Source organism: Gossypium hirsutum, chromosome A04, assembly GCF_007990345.1.
Source record: "Gossypium hirsutum isolate 1008001.06 chromosome A04, Gossypium_hirsutum_v2.1, whole genome shotgun sequence".
Lineage (NCBI taxonomy): Eukaryota > Viridiplantae > Streptophyta > Magnoliopsida > Malvales > Malvaceae > Gossypium > Gossypium hirsutum.
Window position 1 is genome coordinate 2,530,124 of NC_053427.1, and position 13,106 is coordinate 2,543,229.

General features: G+C 30.6%; 2 protein-coding genes across 2 annotated transcripts; one reads left to right on the plus strand and one right to left on the minus strand.

Annotated features, from left to right (window-relative positions):
- The first annotated feature begins 2,932 nt into the window (after positions 1-2,932).
- On the plus strand, positions 2,933-5,219 carry LOC107903328 (ribonuclease H2 subunit C). Its single transcript, XM_016829345.2, has 5 exons — positions 2,933-3,084; positions 3,274-3,581; positions 3,689-3,781; positions 4,400-4,581; positions 4,924-5,219. The coding sequence occupies exons 2-5, from the start codon at positions 3,425-3,427 to the stop codon at positions 4,978-4,980; spliced, it is 489 nt and encodes a 162-aa protein (XP_016684834.1). The 5' UTR covers positions 2,933-3,084; positions 3,274-3,424; the 3' UTR covers positions 4,981-5,219.
- Positions 5,220-6,922: 1,703 nt separating this feature from the next.
- Positions 6,923-12,054, minus strand: LOC107903329 (polyadenylate-binding protein-interacting protein 4). The gene is made up of 13 exons (XM_016829347.2): positions 11,700-12,054; positions 10,963-11,084; positions 10,711-10,865; positions 10,487-10,637; positions 10,121-10,155; positions 9,390-9,465; positions 9,238-9,301; positions 8,892-9,082; positions 8,196-8,450; positions 7,740-7,841; positions 7,551-7,598; positions 7,319-7,406; positions 6,923-7,200 (listed from the first exon to the last, which is right to left on the minus strand). The coding sequence occupies exons 1-13, from the start codon at positions 11,857-11,859 to the stop codon at positions 7,028-7,030; spliced, it is 1,620 nt and encodes a 539-aa protein (XP_016684836.1). The 5' UTR covers positions 11,860-12,054; the 3' UTR covers positions 6,923-7,027.
- Between the last annotated feature and the right edge of the window lie 1,052 nt (positions 12,055-13,106).

The following is a 13,106-nucleotide window of genomic DNA, read 5'->3' on the forward strand; positions in this document are numbered from 1 at the left end:
GGACCCATGATGTTGATGACCTCATGATGACTACAATATTATTGGGAGATTGAAAAAAATAATAATAAAATTACCGTCTTGATTTGTATAACATAATGTTTAAATTTTTTTACTCTAAATATGTTTAATTTCAAGTTATTTAAGTTTAAAAAATAAATATTATTTTTATTATTTTATTATTTATGAATAATAATAAGAGCTATCGAATTAAGTCGAATTAAATTTAAGTTTAAATTTAAATATTTTTAAAATTAACTGTAACTTAAATTAACCCATGATAAGCTTAAAGAATTATTACTATATAAACCATTATTTTTTTTTGTCAATGAATCAAGTGGCAACTATTTAAGGAGGACTAAAGCTTAGACTAAATTTATTGATCTAATCTATATTCAATGCTAAATATATGAGCCATATCAAAATAAACTAATAGAAAATGTGTCGACAGTTATATATATTACCCACCTCTTTATAATTTTAGGTTTTTGGAATATTTCGTCATTTTGTTAGACTTTTGTGGATATGGTTATCTCTCTTTATATATCTCGCTATCATATAAATATTTTTTTTAGTAGCATAGGTCCTCATCCGTTTTACGGTCTGAGACTAATCCTATTTGAACCAGGGGTGGTATTCAGGTAAATCCCAACAATTATAACTCTAATGTTCAAACTCACTCGAAATACATGGAGAAAAAATCCATTTCTATTTCTTCCAATCACTTGTTGGTTATATGAATAAATTGTTAAGCCTTCATTTATATCTTTTATAAATTCTCTTTATGGTATTAGAGCTTTATAAGCTCCTTTGAATAGATCCATAAAGTACAATTTTTTTTATCTCATCCCACCACTTCATACAATAAATGGCGTTAAACTGCCATTATCAATAGTAATGTAGTTGTGCAATTTTATCTAGCACGGCAATTATCAATTAAATTGGTTGATAATCACAATTTCACCATTTGAAAAGCCCACGTGTTTATTGTTAGAAAATTGTTTGAAAAATATGCCGGAGCTAGTGCAACAAAATCTAAAAAATTTCTAAACCAAACTTTTGTCATGATATTTAAAGTAAAAAATCTGATCAAACAAGTACCTCTGTATCGAGACTTATTGGAGATAGTCCTTGTCATGATACCCATATGGGAAGGTGCTTGAATTGAAGTCTTAATACTTCAAAGTTTCAACCAATTGATCTTCTCTATTATTTTCAAACTCATAGTTACTTAGAGAGTAGGCTGACAAATTTGAAACTCTTCTTTGGGAAGAGCGCGTATGCAATCCTTAATAACCAAAATTAACTTTTGTTTTAAAGTTGAGTAAAATTAACTTTGAAATCAAATTTTAATTTTAATTATGAGATGAGGACCAGTTGGACTGATGTTATAAATTTTCAAGCTTAAATCGAATTTTGCAAGAGAATTTCATAATTAAGTTAATATTGGAAGTCAATTAATCTTAAAATTTGTTTTGAGGTTAGTTTTGAAATTAAATTTCAATTTAATTAAAATTTTGGAAAATTGGGCATGAAAAGGGTGGATATCTAGGTTTTAAGGAAAAATGAATTTTTTTAATAATCTCATTATAGGTTTTGATCATATATGTTCTTTTTAATATAATGCCAAGAATTACCCATAGCCCCTCCCAACCCATAAATAGGAGGATAATGAGTTTCAACGCACTCAATTCACGTCCTCTTGTATTGGCAATAATGCTCATACCAATCGAGTTATGACTTAATTGACAAATGTTTTTAAATAAAATATTTTTTATTTTTATAAATATTGGTTTAATTTTTAAGTAATTTTGAGAAAAAATGTTTTTTATTTTGTTTTTAAGTAAATATTTTGATAACTATACTAGAGGTTACTCAATTGTGGGTCATTTTCTTTTTAGTCACTTAACTATCAAATTTTAAATTGGTCACCAAATTATGGGTTGTTTCTTTTTTTATCACTGAACTATGCATCTTTTTCATTGATCATCCAACTAATTGAAATTGTTTTTTTCGGTCCATTTCCGTTAATTGCACTATCGGGAGGGTGACTTGACAGTAAAAAAATTGGTATAATAACAAGTTTAGCCTCAACTTTTATATATTATATTATTTTAGTCCTAATTTTTAAAAAATCACCCTTAAAATTTACGAATATCTTAATTTGATCATAATTTTAAAAAATTCAAACAAATATAAAAATAATACATAAATATTTTCAATATATATAATACATTTAAATTTTATATTAGTATTAACATTAAATAATAATAAAAAACCCTCTCCTCCTCCCACCCGGTCCCTCTCCCTCTCCCTCTCCCTCTCCCTTTCCCTCTGCACCGTCTCTCTCTAGAGGACAATTACTAATGTTTCCGAGGCGGCAAAGCAAAGGCTCAAGAAGAGGGGAATGCATATTCCTCCATGGCGTCAAGTTGAGTATTTCAATGCCAAAATGGTTCTCTCCTTATATCCGAGCCACGCCTTCACCTCCCACACCCACACCCACACCCACACCCACACCCACACCCACACCCAAGTGGAACACTTCAAAGTTAAATAGAAAGACTAATAATATATATATATTTTTGTAAATTATTAAAATAGTCAATTTTATTTATCTCATATTACATTTTAGTCTCTTATGTTTGAAATATTACGTTTTAGTTACTTACGTTATCGAGTTGTAACATTTTAGTCAGTAAGTCGTTAATTGTCATTAACGGTGTAACGATAAGCTAACTTGACATGTTAAATTATCATTTTAAACAAAAATGTTAGGTTAATTTATGCAATAGTTAAAGCTGTCATATTATTTGTTGTCTACTTGTGTATGCTAATTTTGATTCTCGAACAAACACACCCTTATCTTTAGGGTCATTTCTTTGTATTTCTTTTACTTATTTATTCCAACTCTTAGTTGTTTCCTCATTGAATTGAACAAAAGCTAGTTTTGTGTTCTACTTTTATGCAAGTATCAATCCAGTTCACCCTTCTTTACAATCCTAAACCTTCTCTAAACCTCAACTTTCAAGCCTTCAATCTTAAACCTTAAGCATAACTTTGAACTTGACGCTCACGGATGTTGAGGTACTCTTCATGCATTTTATAGTACTAGCTCCTAACATTCATGGCATGAAGATAATTTGACATGTATATCAAATTCAACATTCTTGATTATTGAAATAGTTTCAAAAATATATAATAATAAATAATATTAAAACAAATAATATAAATATAAAAAACTCGATTAGTCTCTCATTTTTGTTTTTTTAATAGGTTAAATGGAGAAAATAATATCCAAATAGATGGTCAAAAGTGCGGGAAAAAGAAAATTGGGTGCTGCTGCAGAGGACCGGGAAAATCCCAAAAATGTCTAACTTTTAAGGTGCAAAGAGAATTAGGGATTAGGGTTTGAATCAAAGGGGAAATGGAGGAAGAGAAGGGAACAACAGGAAGCATAAACCTAAGCCTGAATGGTAAAGAAGAGAAAATAAATCTGAGTGGTCAGGTTCATCATCTTCCATTCTGCATCAAATTCAATGGCCCTTGCACTGTTTCTCAGTACTTCAAACCCAAACTTAAGGGTAACTTTTTCTCCTTATTTTATTTTTGTTTTTTTTTATAATGAAATATCATGCAAAGGTAAAGATGTGATTTTCCCCCTTTTTCCTTTTGGGTTTATGATAAGTAGGGATGGAGATTGATGGATTAGCAGTAGAGGAAGCGCATTTTAGAGGAAGGAAGCTTCAAGGAACTACTATTTCTCTTCCAAATGGATATGCTGGTATTTTTTTGTTGGAGGGGGGTTTAATGGATTTTTGCAAGTTTGATTTTGTTGGAAAGATGATTTCTTCTCCTTGATGTTTGTTGACTGAAACTCTGAGTTGTAGTTGTGTGTTAGGAATATTGTTGGTCTAAGCTTGTGACGTTGAAACTATTAACATTTTGTAGCCCATTGAATCTGTGGAAAAAATAAGGTAAGAAAAGAAAAATAGTTTGGAAATTTTATATGCTTCTCTGTTTACAGGGAAAATATTATCCGGAAAACAATGTGCAAGATATTGTATTGTGTTGATTATTTGATTTTAGGAAGTTTCAGTAGGCTTCATGCTCTAAATTTAATATTATTAACAGACATTTGATATAGTTGTAGCTTACCATTTCCTCTTTTTTTCTTCTTCATTGTCTTGGTTCAAAAAACTATTTTTGTTTACGTTTCCACAATTCGGTTCACTATTCTTCCTGAAGAGTTTTCATGTCTTTAATCTAGCTAAGCTTCTCATATCTAGGAGGTTTGTAGGATGTCTATCTACTGAAGTTAGCACCAATTTGATTCTATCATACATTTTTGTTTTGTTTTATGTAAATTTGTTGGTTTTACTATTTCTGGTTGCTCTTGCAGGCTTTGTTCTTGCGAAGAACAACTCTGGAAAGAGGAAAGCTTGTGATGTATCTGAAGGAAACTCAAACGATTGGGAAATGAAAGCCAAATTTGATAAATTGACATATTGGAATCATGATGCCCCTCCTTCAAAAGATGATCCCTTCTTGCGTTCTTTCCATTGGTTTACTGTTGCAGAAGCTGTAAGTTTCTCCATCATATGTTGCTTAAATGTGCTAAAATATTCATCGATACTGATTGTTTAGGGCCTAATTATTGATGTTACATTCATTGGTTTATAGCCATTGGACAAAGGCAAGAGAATGTATTTAGTCTAAAAGTAGTCTAGTCCATTCAAAACTGTTCCATTGTTGGTTAAATCGGCTATGGTCTTGGTTCGAGTTTGAGGTATTTGTTGATGATGTAGTAAATCCAAATGATATCATTGTGCTGATTCTTGGTTATATTGACTATGATCTCATTTTGTTAAAGGTATATGTCTGCAGAATTTCTTCCCACCTTACTTTGAGAATCCTCTTTTGCAGTTGCACAAACAAGTAAAAGCCGAAGACTTGGCTACTATCGATGCTGCTCTGGCGTAGAACTAATGGACCAATAGTGCTATGCGAGGAGCATCTTCTGATAATTGGCCACTGAGCTTCCTTGTCCGCTGGTAGTGAACATGGAGAACATTCGGTAATCTTCGTCAATGATTTACCGTACTTGTTATTTGTAACTAAGTTGGAGTTATTAAAATCAAGAATCTCTTTTGAGGGAAGAGCACAAACTAGAAAAAGTCGTTAATTCAAATCAATGGTGAAGCAATACTAATCTCTTTCAAGATGCTATTCCAATATGAGTCCAGTTCGCCATTGAACATGATTGGGCCTTGTAGACCTGATATTGTCAAGGCTTTTTCCATTTCACCTAGGAATTCTCGGAGTGAAGAAATTGTAAGCATTCATGCCAATGCGAACTGAACTAAGGCTCAATCAACATTTCAAATTATGAGTTTTAAATTGAATAAATCTACTAAGTTGAATCCATTCATAGGGGGAGTCGGATACCCGCAAATTTTCTAAACTATCCAACTTTTAATATCCATATTTGAATTTGAATTAAATATGATTATCCATCAAATATTTGTATCTGCATTCGGATAACGGATTCAGATATCTAACTCTATTATAAAATATATAAAATTTTATTTCTTACAATATTTGAACACGTAACTTTTGACAATTAAAATTATGCTTTTAATTATTATAGCTAATTTACACAAGCTAATAAATAATGTACAAACATGAATAAAATAATTTTTAAAATTAAATATAATAATTAATAATAAATTTAAAAATGTTAAAAAATTATCAGAAAAATATACCCAATTTAGCACTCTTAAATCTCATGTAGCTTCTCTTAATTTTTTTTTCTATTTGTAAACTTAAATGAGCAATAAAATAGAGTCATCAAAATTTTTAAATTTGCTAGTATCTTTTATTATTTGACCAATTCAATTAGTTAATTTTTTAAACAAAAAAATTTAATATTTATATAATCAAAATAAATATTACGATATGAACTTATTTTGTAATGTCACATAATTATATTTAGTACATACTATATAAGATAGTATACATACATGTTTAAGGACATATAATATATTAACTATTATATAATTAAATTAGGAACGTAAAATAATTATTAAACATTACGATATTATAATGTGTATTTTTCTATTAACGATTTGCAATCTAAGCCTTAAATATGTAATTAATTGTATATAAGCTAGGCTCTTCTATTACATCAGCTAGACTCACTCCTACAATTTTTTTTATTGGTCAATCGTAATTTCAAATAAATCACTCTTCTTCATTTGTTTCTATTTTCTTATATTTTTTATTAGTGAAAGAGATTCTCGAGAAAACTCTTTTGTCAATCTGATAAAATTTTATATTCAAGATTTAATAGAAACATCATAATTATATTTTTCTTTTAAAAAAACCATAATTATAAATATTTTTATATTATAGTAGTGATTCTATAGATTTTAAAAAAATAAGAGAAATATAGATAATAATAAAAAATACAAATTCTTAATTGATGTATTTTTTATCCTAATTTCTTTAACTTGACTTGCAATTTGAAATTATGCTTTTATTTTATTGTATGAATGAAGTCATTATCCAATTATATTGAGAGAATTATATTTATTTAATTAAAAAAATTGGATTTTTATTATTTTTAATTTACCCAATTATATTAAATGATTTTATACTTTTATAATTTTATTAAATTAATAATATATTATGTTTTTTAATTGGGATTTTTTTTGAAAACTTGATCCAATTAATCATATTAATTAATATTACTTTATCATTATACTAATAAATTATTCTATTTAATAATATAATTAACAAATTTTTTTTTCTCATACAATTTTTTAATAATTAGTACAATAAGTCAGTCTTGACTCATGCCATATGCTGTTCAAAAAAGAAAACAACAGCAAAATGCATAACCCTTTAAATGACTAAAGTTGGATGCTCCCAAAATATGAAATTTTATAGGTCAAAATTTTTATTTATCTTCAAACAGAACAAAGGAAAAAAAGAAATAACAAAGGGTAATACTAAAAATAACAAAATTTCAGGGAAGCTTTGTGCTAAAGAGACCATTAGATCCCGGGATTTGTATGGGACAATTGACAGGAAAGGGAGGTTGCAAATATGGAATATGGCTCGGCACTGCCAATGGCGGCTGTCCACCGGCGATGAAAGGTTGAGGTACACAAAACTGCAATGCTTGGTCTGGTGCACTTCCTGCAAATTACAAAGAGTGCTTTAGGACATAACAATGCACTATATTTCAAGATTTCGATAATTGGGTTATATGTACAATGACTGCATTCTACTTTTTTTATAGCAAAGAAAAGTAAACCTTGGTGTTTCGGAAATTGGACGTGATGTGGAGTCAATGGAGGACGTGCAGGTTCTGGAGAGATAGCTGCTGCATTTGGAACCAAGTCCTTCATATGAAATAAACAGAAATTTAGCAATGAATAAATAAAACATCGGTTCATTATTTGACAACTATATACTCAAAACTCTCATGTCGAAGTGCTTAAATGATAACAAGGTCATTTCACTAGTTTGATAATCGATCATCTTACATGAGAAACAGGCACACAAATCAGTTGTCCCATATGCCCAAACATAACCTAGAGAGAAAAAGAGCGGTTGGAGAGTGATTAGTAAATCATAAATGACCACTTTATCAACGTTCAAAAGAGTATTCGTAATCCGTGGCCCGTCTAAGGGACGGAAGTAACATAGGGATAAAAGTTCCTTCTTTTGCTTACTGCTTGTGAATTTGGGTTCAAATATGCAGGTGCAGCCTGAACAGGATGATATTGACTAGCATATCGAACTGGCTGGGTTCTATTCCCCATGTGCCCAACAATCTATAGCCAAAGAAACTAAAACAACATTAGTAATATAATCGGAACTAGGAATACTTCACCACTGAATAAAATAATAACTCTCTGCCTGTAGACAGTTGACATGGTCATATGAAGATTCAATTTGTGGCACTTGAAATTGAGCAGCGATCAATTTAAAGCTAAACAAATATTATATCGGTGAATAGTGTATGGATTAAAACAGAAAGAATAATGTATATATCTAGCTTGACAGATTTTGAATGCAGCCAAGAAAAATTTCAAGTCCTTTGAGAAAGAACTTTGAATGAGAAATTGAGAAAAATAAAAAATCCAACATTAAGATTAATGAACTACAAAAGAATATAAAATACATACAGCTTGCGAAAATTGAGAACCACTGACACCAGTTGCAGCCGATAAGTTGCCATATGAGACAAACTTAGGAGCAGAGGAACGAGGTGCAAAAGTGCCCATCCCAACCTCTGGCTGAGAACCAGCAACAGCTACCATAGGAGAGTTGCTTGGTAGGTAAGACATATTTGCAACTGTTGGTACTATTGGAGGAGGCACTGATAAGCCAGTAACAAAAGATGGAGAGAAAATTTTTGCTCCGGGGTTGAGCTTAAATTCCTGACACAATAAATAAATTAAGTAGGAAACCGTCTTCATAGACATAGACAATTGTGCCATGTTAGTTGCTACAAAACTTGCATTGTTAGTGCCTAAAATAACCGACTGATCAAAGTGTAAGCTGTTAGCTACTTGATGAAACATAAAACCATATGGCTAGCATCCTGTGGGTGTAACATTAAAGCATTGACAACCTCATTAAAGAGATCCATGAATATTCTCTCTCCAGGATAAAAAGCTATGTTGCTCAAACTCTTCATTTTCTTGAAGTACCCTCGTCTAACATTTGTGTCCAACACATGAATATAAGGATACGACCTCCACGGATCCTCCAAATATAAGGAAAAAATTTAAAAAAAATCTAACAAGACCCTTACCAGACACACACACCAGAGTCAGAGTTACAGATATTACAAGTCAAATTTTATATAATTGTTTTACCTTGGAGTTTTTATTTAATTCTGAATTTTGTGGAGGAAGTGTGGCAGTCGGATTAGCAAATGACCTCTGGCATGATTCCGGGGAAACATTCATAGCAGGATTAGAAGAAATCGAAACACCAGAACAAACAGCATCTTGGTGAATGTCTGTTGCAGAGGGCCTTTCACAATGATTGTCAAGTTCACCATCCACTGGAGTATCATGAAATGTTCCAGTCAAAAATAGCTTAATTGCCTTCTCAGCTACCAACAAGTCAAAAGGCTATTGATGCAATGTAACTTTCACAGCTAAGACAAAGCATGCCATTTGATTTTCTATTTAAGAGGAGATTCAGATAGTTCAAAACCTGGCTTAAGAGTATCAAGAGCAGAAGACTCGCAGCTTGAAACTGAGTGTTGAACTTCCTTCTCCTGTAGAAATAACTTCATTTGTGAGTTGAATATTAGCTTTAACTCTAGGTCTTATGTGAAGAAAACAAGTGAAACTCTCATTACTTACACTCCCGTCAACATGAAACTTGAAATTTTGGCCAAATTCATCCTGTGAAAGCTGCGACCCATCCTCTCCAACCTGTCTGTCGGAAAAAATAAATTGATACAAATCTGAGAATACAAAAGATATTTCTTTACATATGAAAGAATTTGAAAGAGATACATTGAAGAATGCTTGTTGACATCTGGAAGGAATCTATCATGAATATGATGCGTTCCAAGTTACCTATATCCAACAGAACACAAGGCAAAGGGTTCCAAACATTATATTTCATTTCTTTTCTTTAAGCAATGAAATGAGTAATTAAAGTTGCCAGAACTAATGATGGCAGCTGGGATGGAATGGGCAAACTAGCTAAGGTAAAACAAAAAAGAAGCAATATCTTTTATGCTCTAGCACATTCTTCATAAAGCATTTTCTATATTGGGAATGACCATGTTCCTTAAGAACTTTCCTTAATGTCATCCAAGAGATGCTAATGTAATTTCAGTCCTCCTAGCATAAAAACATTATAGTGAAAGTAAAACAAATGAGATAAGTTAAATAGAAACCTTTTTCTTCCTTTTGAAAATCTAGGAAGCTTTGGCTTAAGCTAGTTGTTTTCATGTGCATGTTCATGTCTAAGCATAGATCTCTCAACTCGAAAAAGGCATGTTCTTTCGGCTAACAATATGATTGAAACTTAGTGTGGAACTTGAGCAACAAGTGTAAAACTTAAAGAAAAGTCAGTTTCATACCTCCTAGCAACAGTGGCACCAGAAACATCTTCTCTCTGCAAGGAGACAAATGAAATTTTTTGAAAGAAAAAAAGATGAAAGATAAATCATCACCCTCAGGCAATATTTCACCACAGAATTTATGCCATTCTACTATATAGTTTCCTTGATCTAAAGATCCAGCCAATCATATGAACTAAGCAACATCATTGGATCTTCTTCCATGGGAAGTGCAAAATTTTGTAGTAATAGTGGAAGCCTCCTATTAAACTAATGCCCATCAACAAAGCCTAATAAATATTTGCTAATCTGTATTTAACATCTTCACTTTTTTCCCAAAAAAGAAATGCTTAACTAAAAGATAGTTTTGAGCTGGAAAAATTTTACCTGCTCGATGTTTGTCTCCTCTCTTTTGTGATATTCAACTCCTTCTCCATTTCCCATAGGTTTCTCTAGCAACTTTTGACCTTCATCTTCCTTTCCAGCACCCATGGATATAAAACCATCAACAAATCCATTCTCGTTGGGAGCTGAATTTCTGTTTTGATATGTAAATTAAAATGAATATATGCTAGCCAAAAATAATAAGAATAAATATGAATATATGCTACCTTTTCGTATTACTTATTCTTTCATCCATGGTAGACTTATTGAACTTCTTGGTCCCATTCAGCGAATTGGCAGAAGAAGGGGGAATTTCAGGAGCAGGTTCTCCATTACCGCAGGCTAAATTTCCAGCAAAGCCATCAAGAGGAAGTGGGACTCCCTACACACAACATTCATACATGTCAAAACTGATCATTCACTTCCACATTAGCCAAATAAAATCCCTGACCCAAGAATGATATAAGAGTGATTAATACCTTCGCAAAAACTTGAACAAGATCACCAGCAAGGATTACAAGCGTCTCTACAACACTGCCATTCGCAACATTGGTGGCACATCTGCCCTGTTTAGTCAATTTTGCTTTCTTCAAAACAATACCTAATGGAACACAAATTAATTAAATAACCATCCTCAATATTCCCACGTAGCAAATAAAGAACACTCAAGTGCTTCATTTTGTACTGCTTTGGTCACCCTAAGTATGCCATACTGTATATTGGACAGTGTTCTCTTGGTTTCCTCCTTGATTGTTCTACTTTCCATTTTAACTTCCTCACAAGACTAAAAGCAAAATAAATAAATTACTTGAATTTAACACACAATCAAACATATTTAATAAAAAGTAAAAATGTATCCCTTAATCTGATCCCTGAACCCCTTAATCAATTACTTATTGCCTATGTTAAAATTAAAACCTTCGCCATTAAAAGTAAAAACAACAATAACAATAAAAATCAAAATATTTTTTATATATAATTTTATTATAAATCAAATAGATAGGCAAGAAGAAAACAGCACAAAAAAACAGAAACCAATCTGATCTCAATATCTCATCCAATTTCCAAACAAAATCATCATAAAAAAAAAACCCCGATATAAATTCAATCAACAATCAAAACCCAAAATTGGTTTCTGGCAAATGAAGTAATGCCAGAAGAAACCCAGAAAAGAAACTCAAAATATAAAAAATATATAAAAAAAGGAAAAACGCACCATATTCCTTCTCAACAGAAGCAGTGTGGAAGATTCCAGAGTAAACAGAGCCATCTTTCAAGTGTACATCTACTTGCAGACCAATGATGGAGATGGTGGCAAACAACAAAGCTTCATTCACTGAACAATTATCTTCTTCTTCTCTGTTTTTGAGCCCCATCTCTACTCCTTTATTCCTTTCCTTTTCTGTTTCAATTTAAAAAAAAGAAAAGAAACTATATATAGGGAAGAACAGAGATCTGAAGTAGGAGTGGGGTTTGATTTGAGTACACAGGGGAATTGGAAAAACAAAAAGGAGACAAAAGGCAATTTTCTTAGTTTTTTCCCTTCTAATGTTCTAATTTTAGGCGTTACTTAAATGAGGATTAAAATGTTATTTATTTAAATACATACACTGTTTTTGATAATGACAGCTGAAAAACATTTTTAAATTCAATTAATATCTTATTTATTTTATCCCAATCGAGATTTGTTTTATCTTTCGATTTAAGCGTGAAGAGAGTTACAGATATTAACCTATCATGTCATTCTCGGATAAGTGGTAAAAATGTGACAATTAAATAATATTAGTGACTATTATATAACTTTTAAAAGTTAAGTGATTGAAATATAATTTTAAATAAAATTTAAAAATAATTAATGTAATTTATTCAAAAATTTAAAATATCCTTAAAATCCTCAAACCTAGAACCTATCTTTACCGCCTTACACATATCCATTTTTTTTATATTAAGCTTGGTGATAAATTTGGATACTAATATTAGTAACTAAATTTATCGTTAGGTCTTTATATTAATAGTGCGGAAAAATTATTACGAAAATAGGGCAAAGAGCGGATTTGTTATGAAAATAGTTTATTTTGAACAATAAAAGACATGTCTTTAATATATTAAACAACACCACCTATAAAAAAATAGTATTTTAATAAAAATAAATAACATTAAAAAATTAAAAAAATAATATTTGACTTTAAAAAGGTATTGCGAACACCCTTTTTCAACTGCTCTTTACTTTTTTTATTTTATATTTTTTTAAATAAATTGTATATTTTATTAGTTTTATATTTTTTATTTTATAGTTTTTATAATTTTATTTTAGGATAAATTATTAAAATAGTAATTTTTTTTGCTTTAGGATATATTTTAGTTACTTATATTTAAAATATTACGTTTTAGTCACTTACGTTATTATGTTGTAATATTTTAGTTATTGAGCAGTTAATTGTCATTAACGGTGTAACGATAAACTGAGGTAGTACATTAAAACATTGTTTCAATCGAAAATTTTAGGTTATAAAATGCTCTCTATATTTTTTAATTTTGAGCAATTTAATTTTTTCTTTTATGTTGTTTTAAAATTTTTTTATTTAATTTTCTATTCTCTTCTGCTTCTCCCTTTATTTTCCTT

What these genes read in the sequence shown, in the direction of transcription:
- LOC107903328 (XM_016829345.2), top strand. Translation starts at nt 3,425, where the DNA reads ATGGAGGAAGAGAAGGGAACAACAGGAAGCATAAACCTAAGCCTGAAT. An exon ending in CTTCAAACCCAAACTTAAGG is followed by an intron (nt 3,582 to 3,688) that starts GTAACTTTTTCT and finishes TATGATAAGTAG; the next exon opens with GGATGGAGATTGATGGATTA. An exon ending in GGTTTACTGTTGCAGAAGCT is followed by an intron (nt 4,582 to 4,923) that starts GTAAGTTTCTCC and finishes CCTCTTTTGCAG; the next exon opens with TTGCACAAACAAGTAAAAGC.
- LOC107903329 (XM_016829347.2), bottom strand. Translation starts at nt 11,859, where the DNA reads ATGGGGCTCAAAAACAGAGAAGAAGAAGATAATTGTTCAGTGAATGAA. An exon ending in AGAATAAGTAATACGAAAAG is followed by an intron (nt 10,638 to 10,710) that starts GTAGCATATATT and finishes ATATCAAAACAG; the next exon opens with AAATTCAGCTCCCAACGAGA. An exon ending in AGGAGACAAACATCGAGCAG is followed by an intron (nt 10,156 to 10,486) that starts GTAAAATTTTTC and finishes GTCTCCTTGCAG; the next exon opens with AGAGAAGATGTTTCTGGTGC.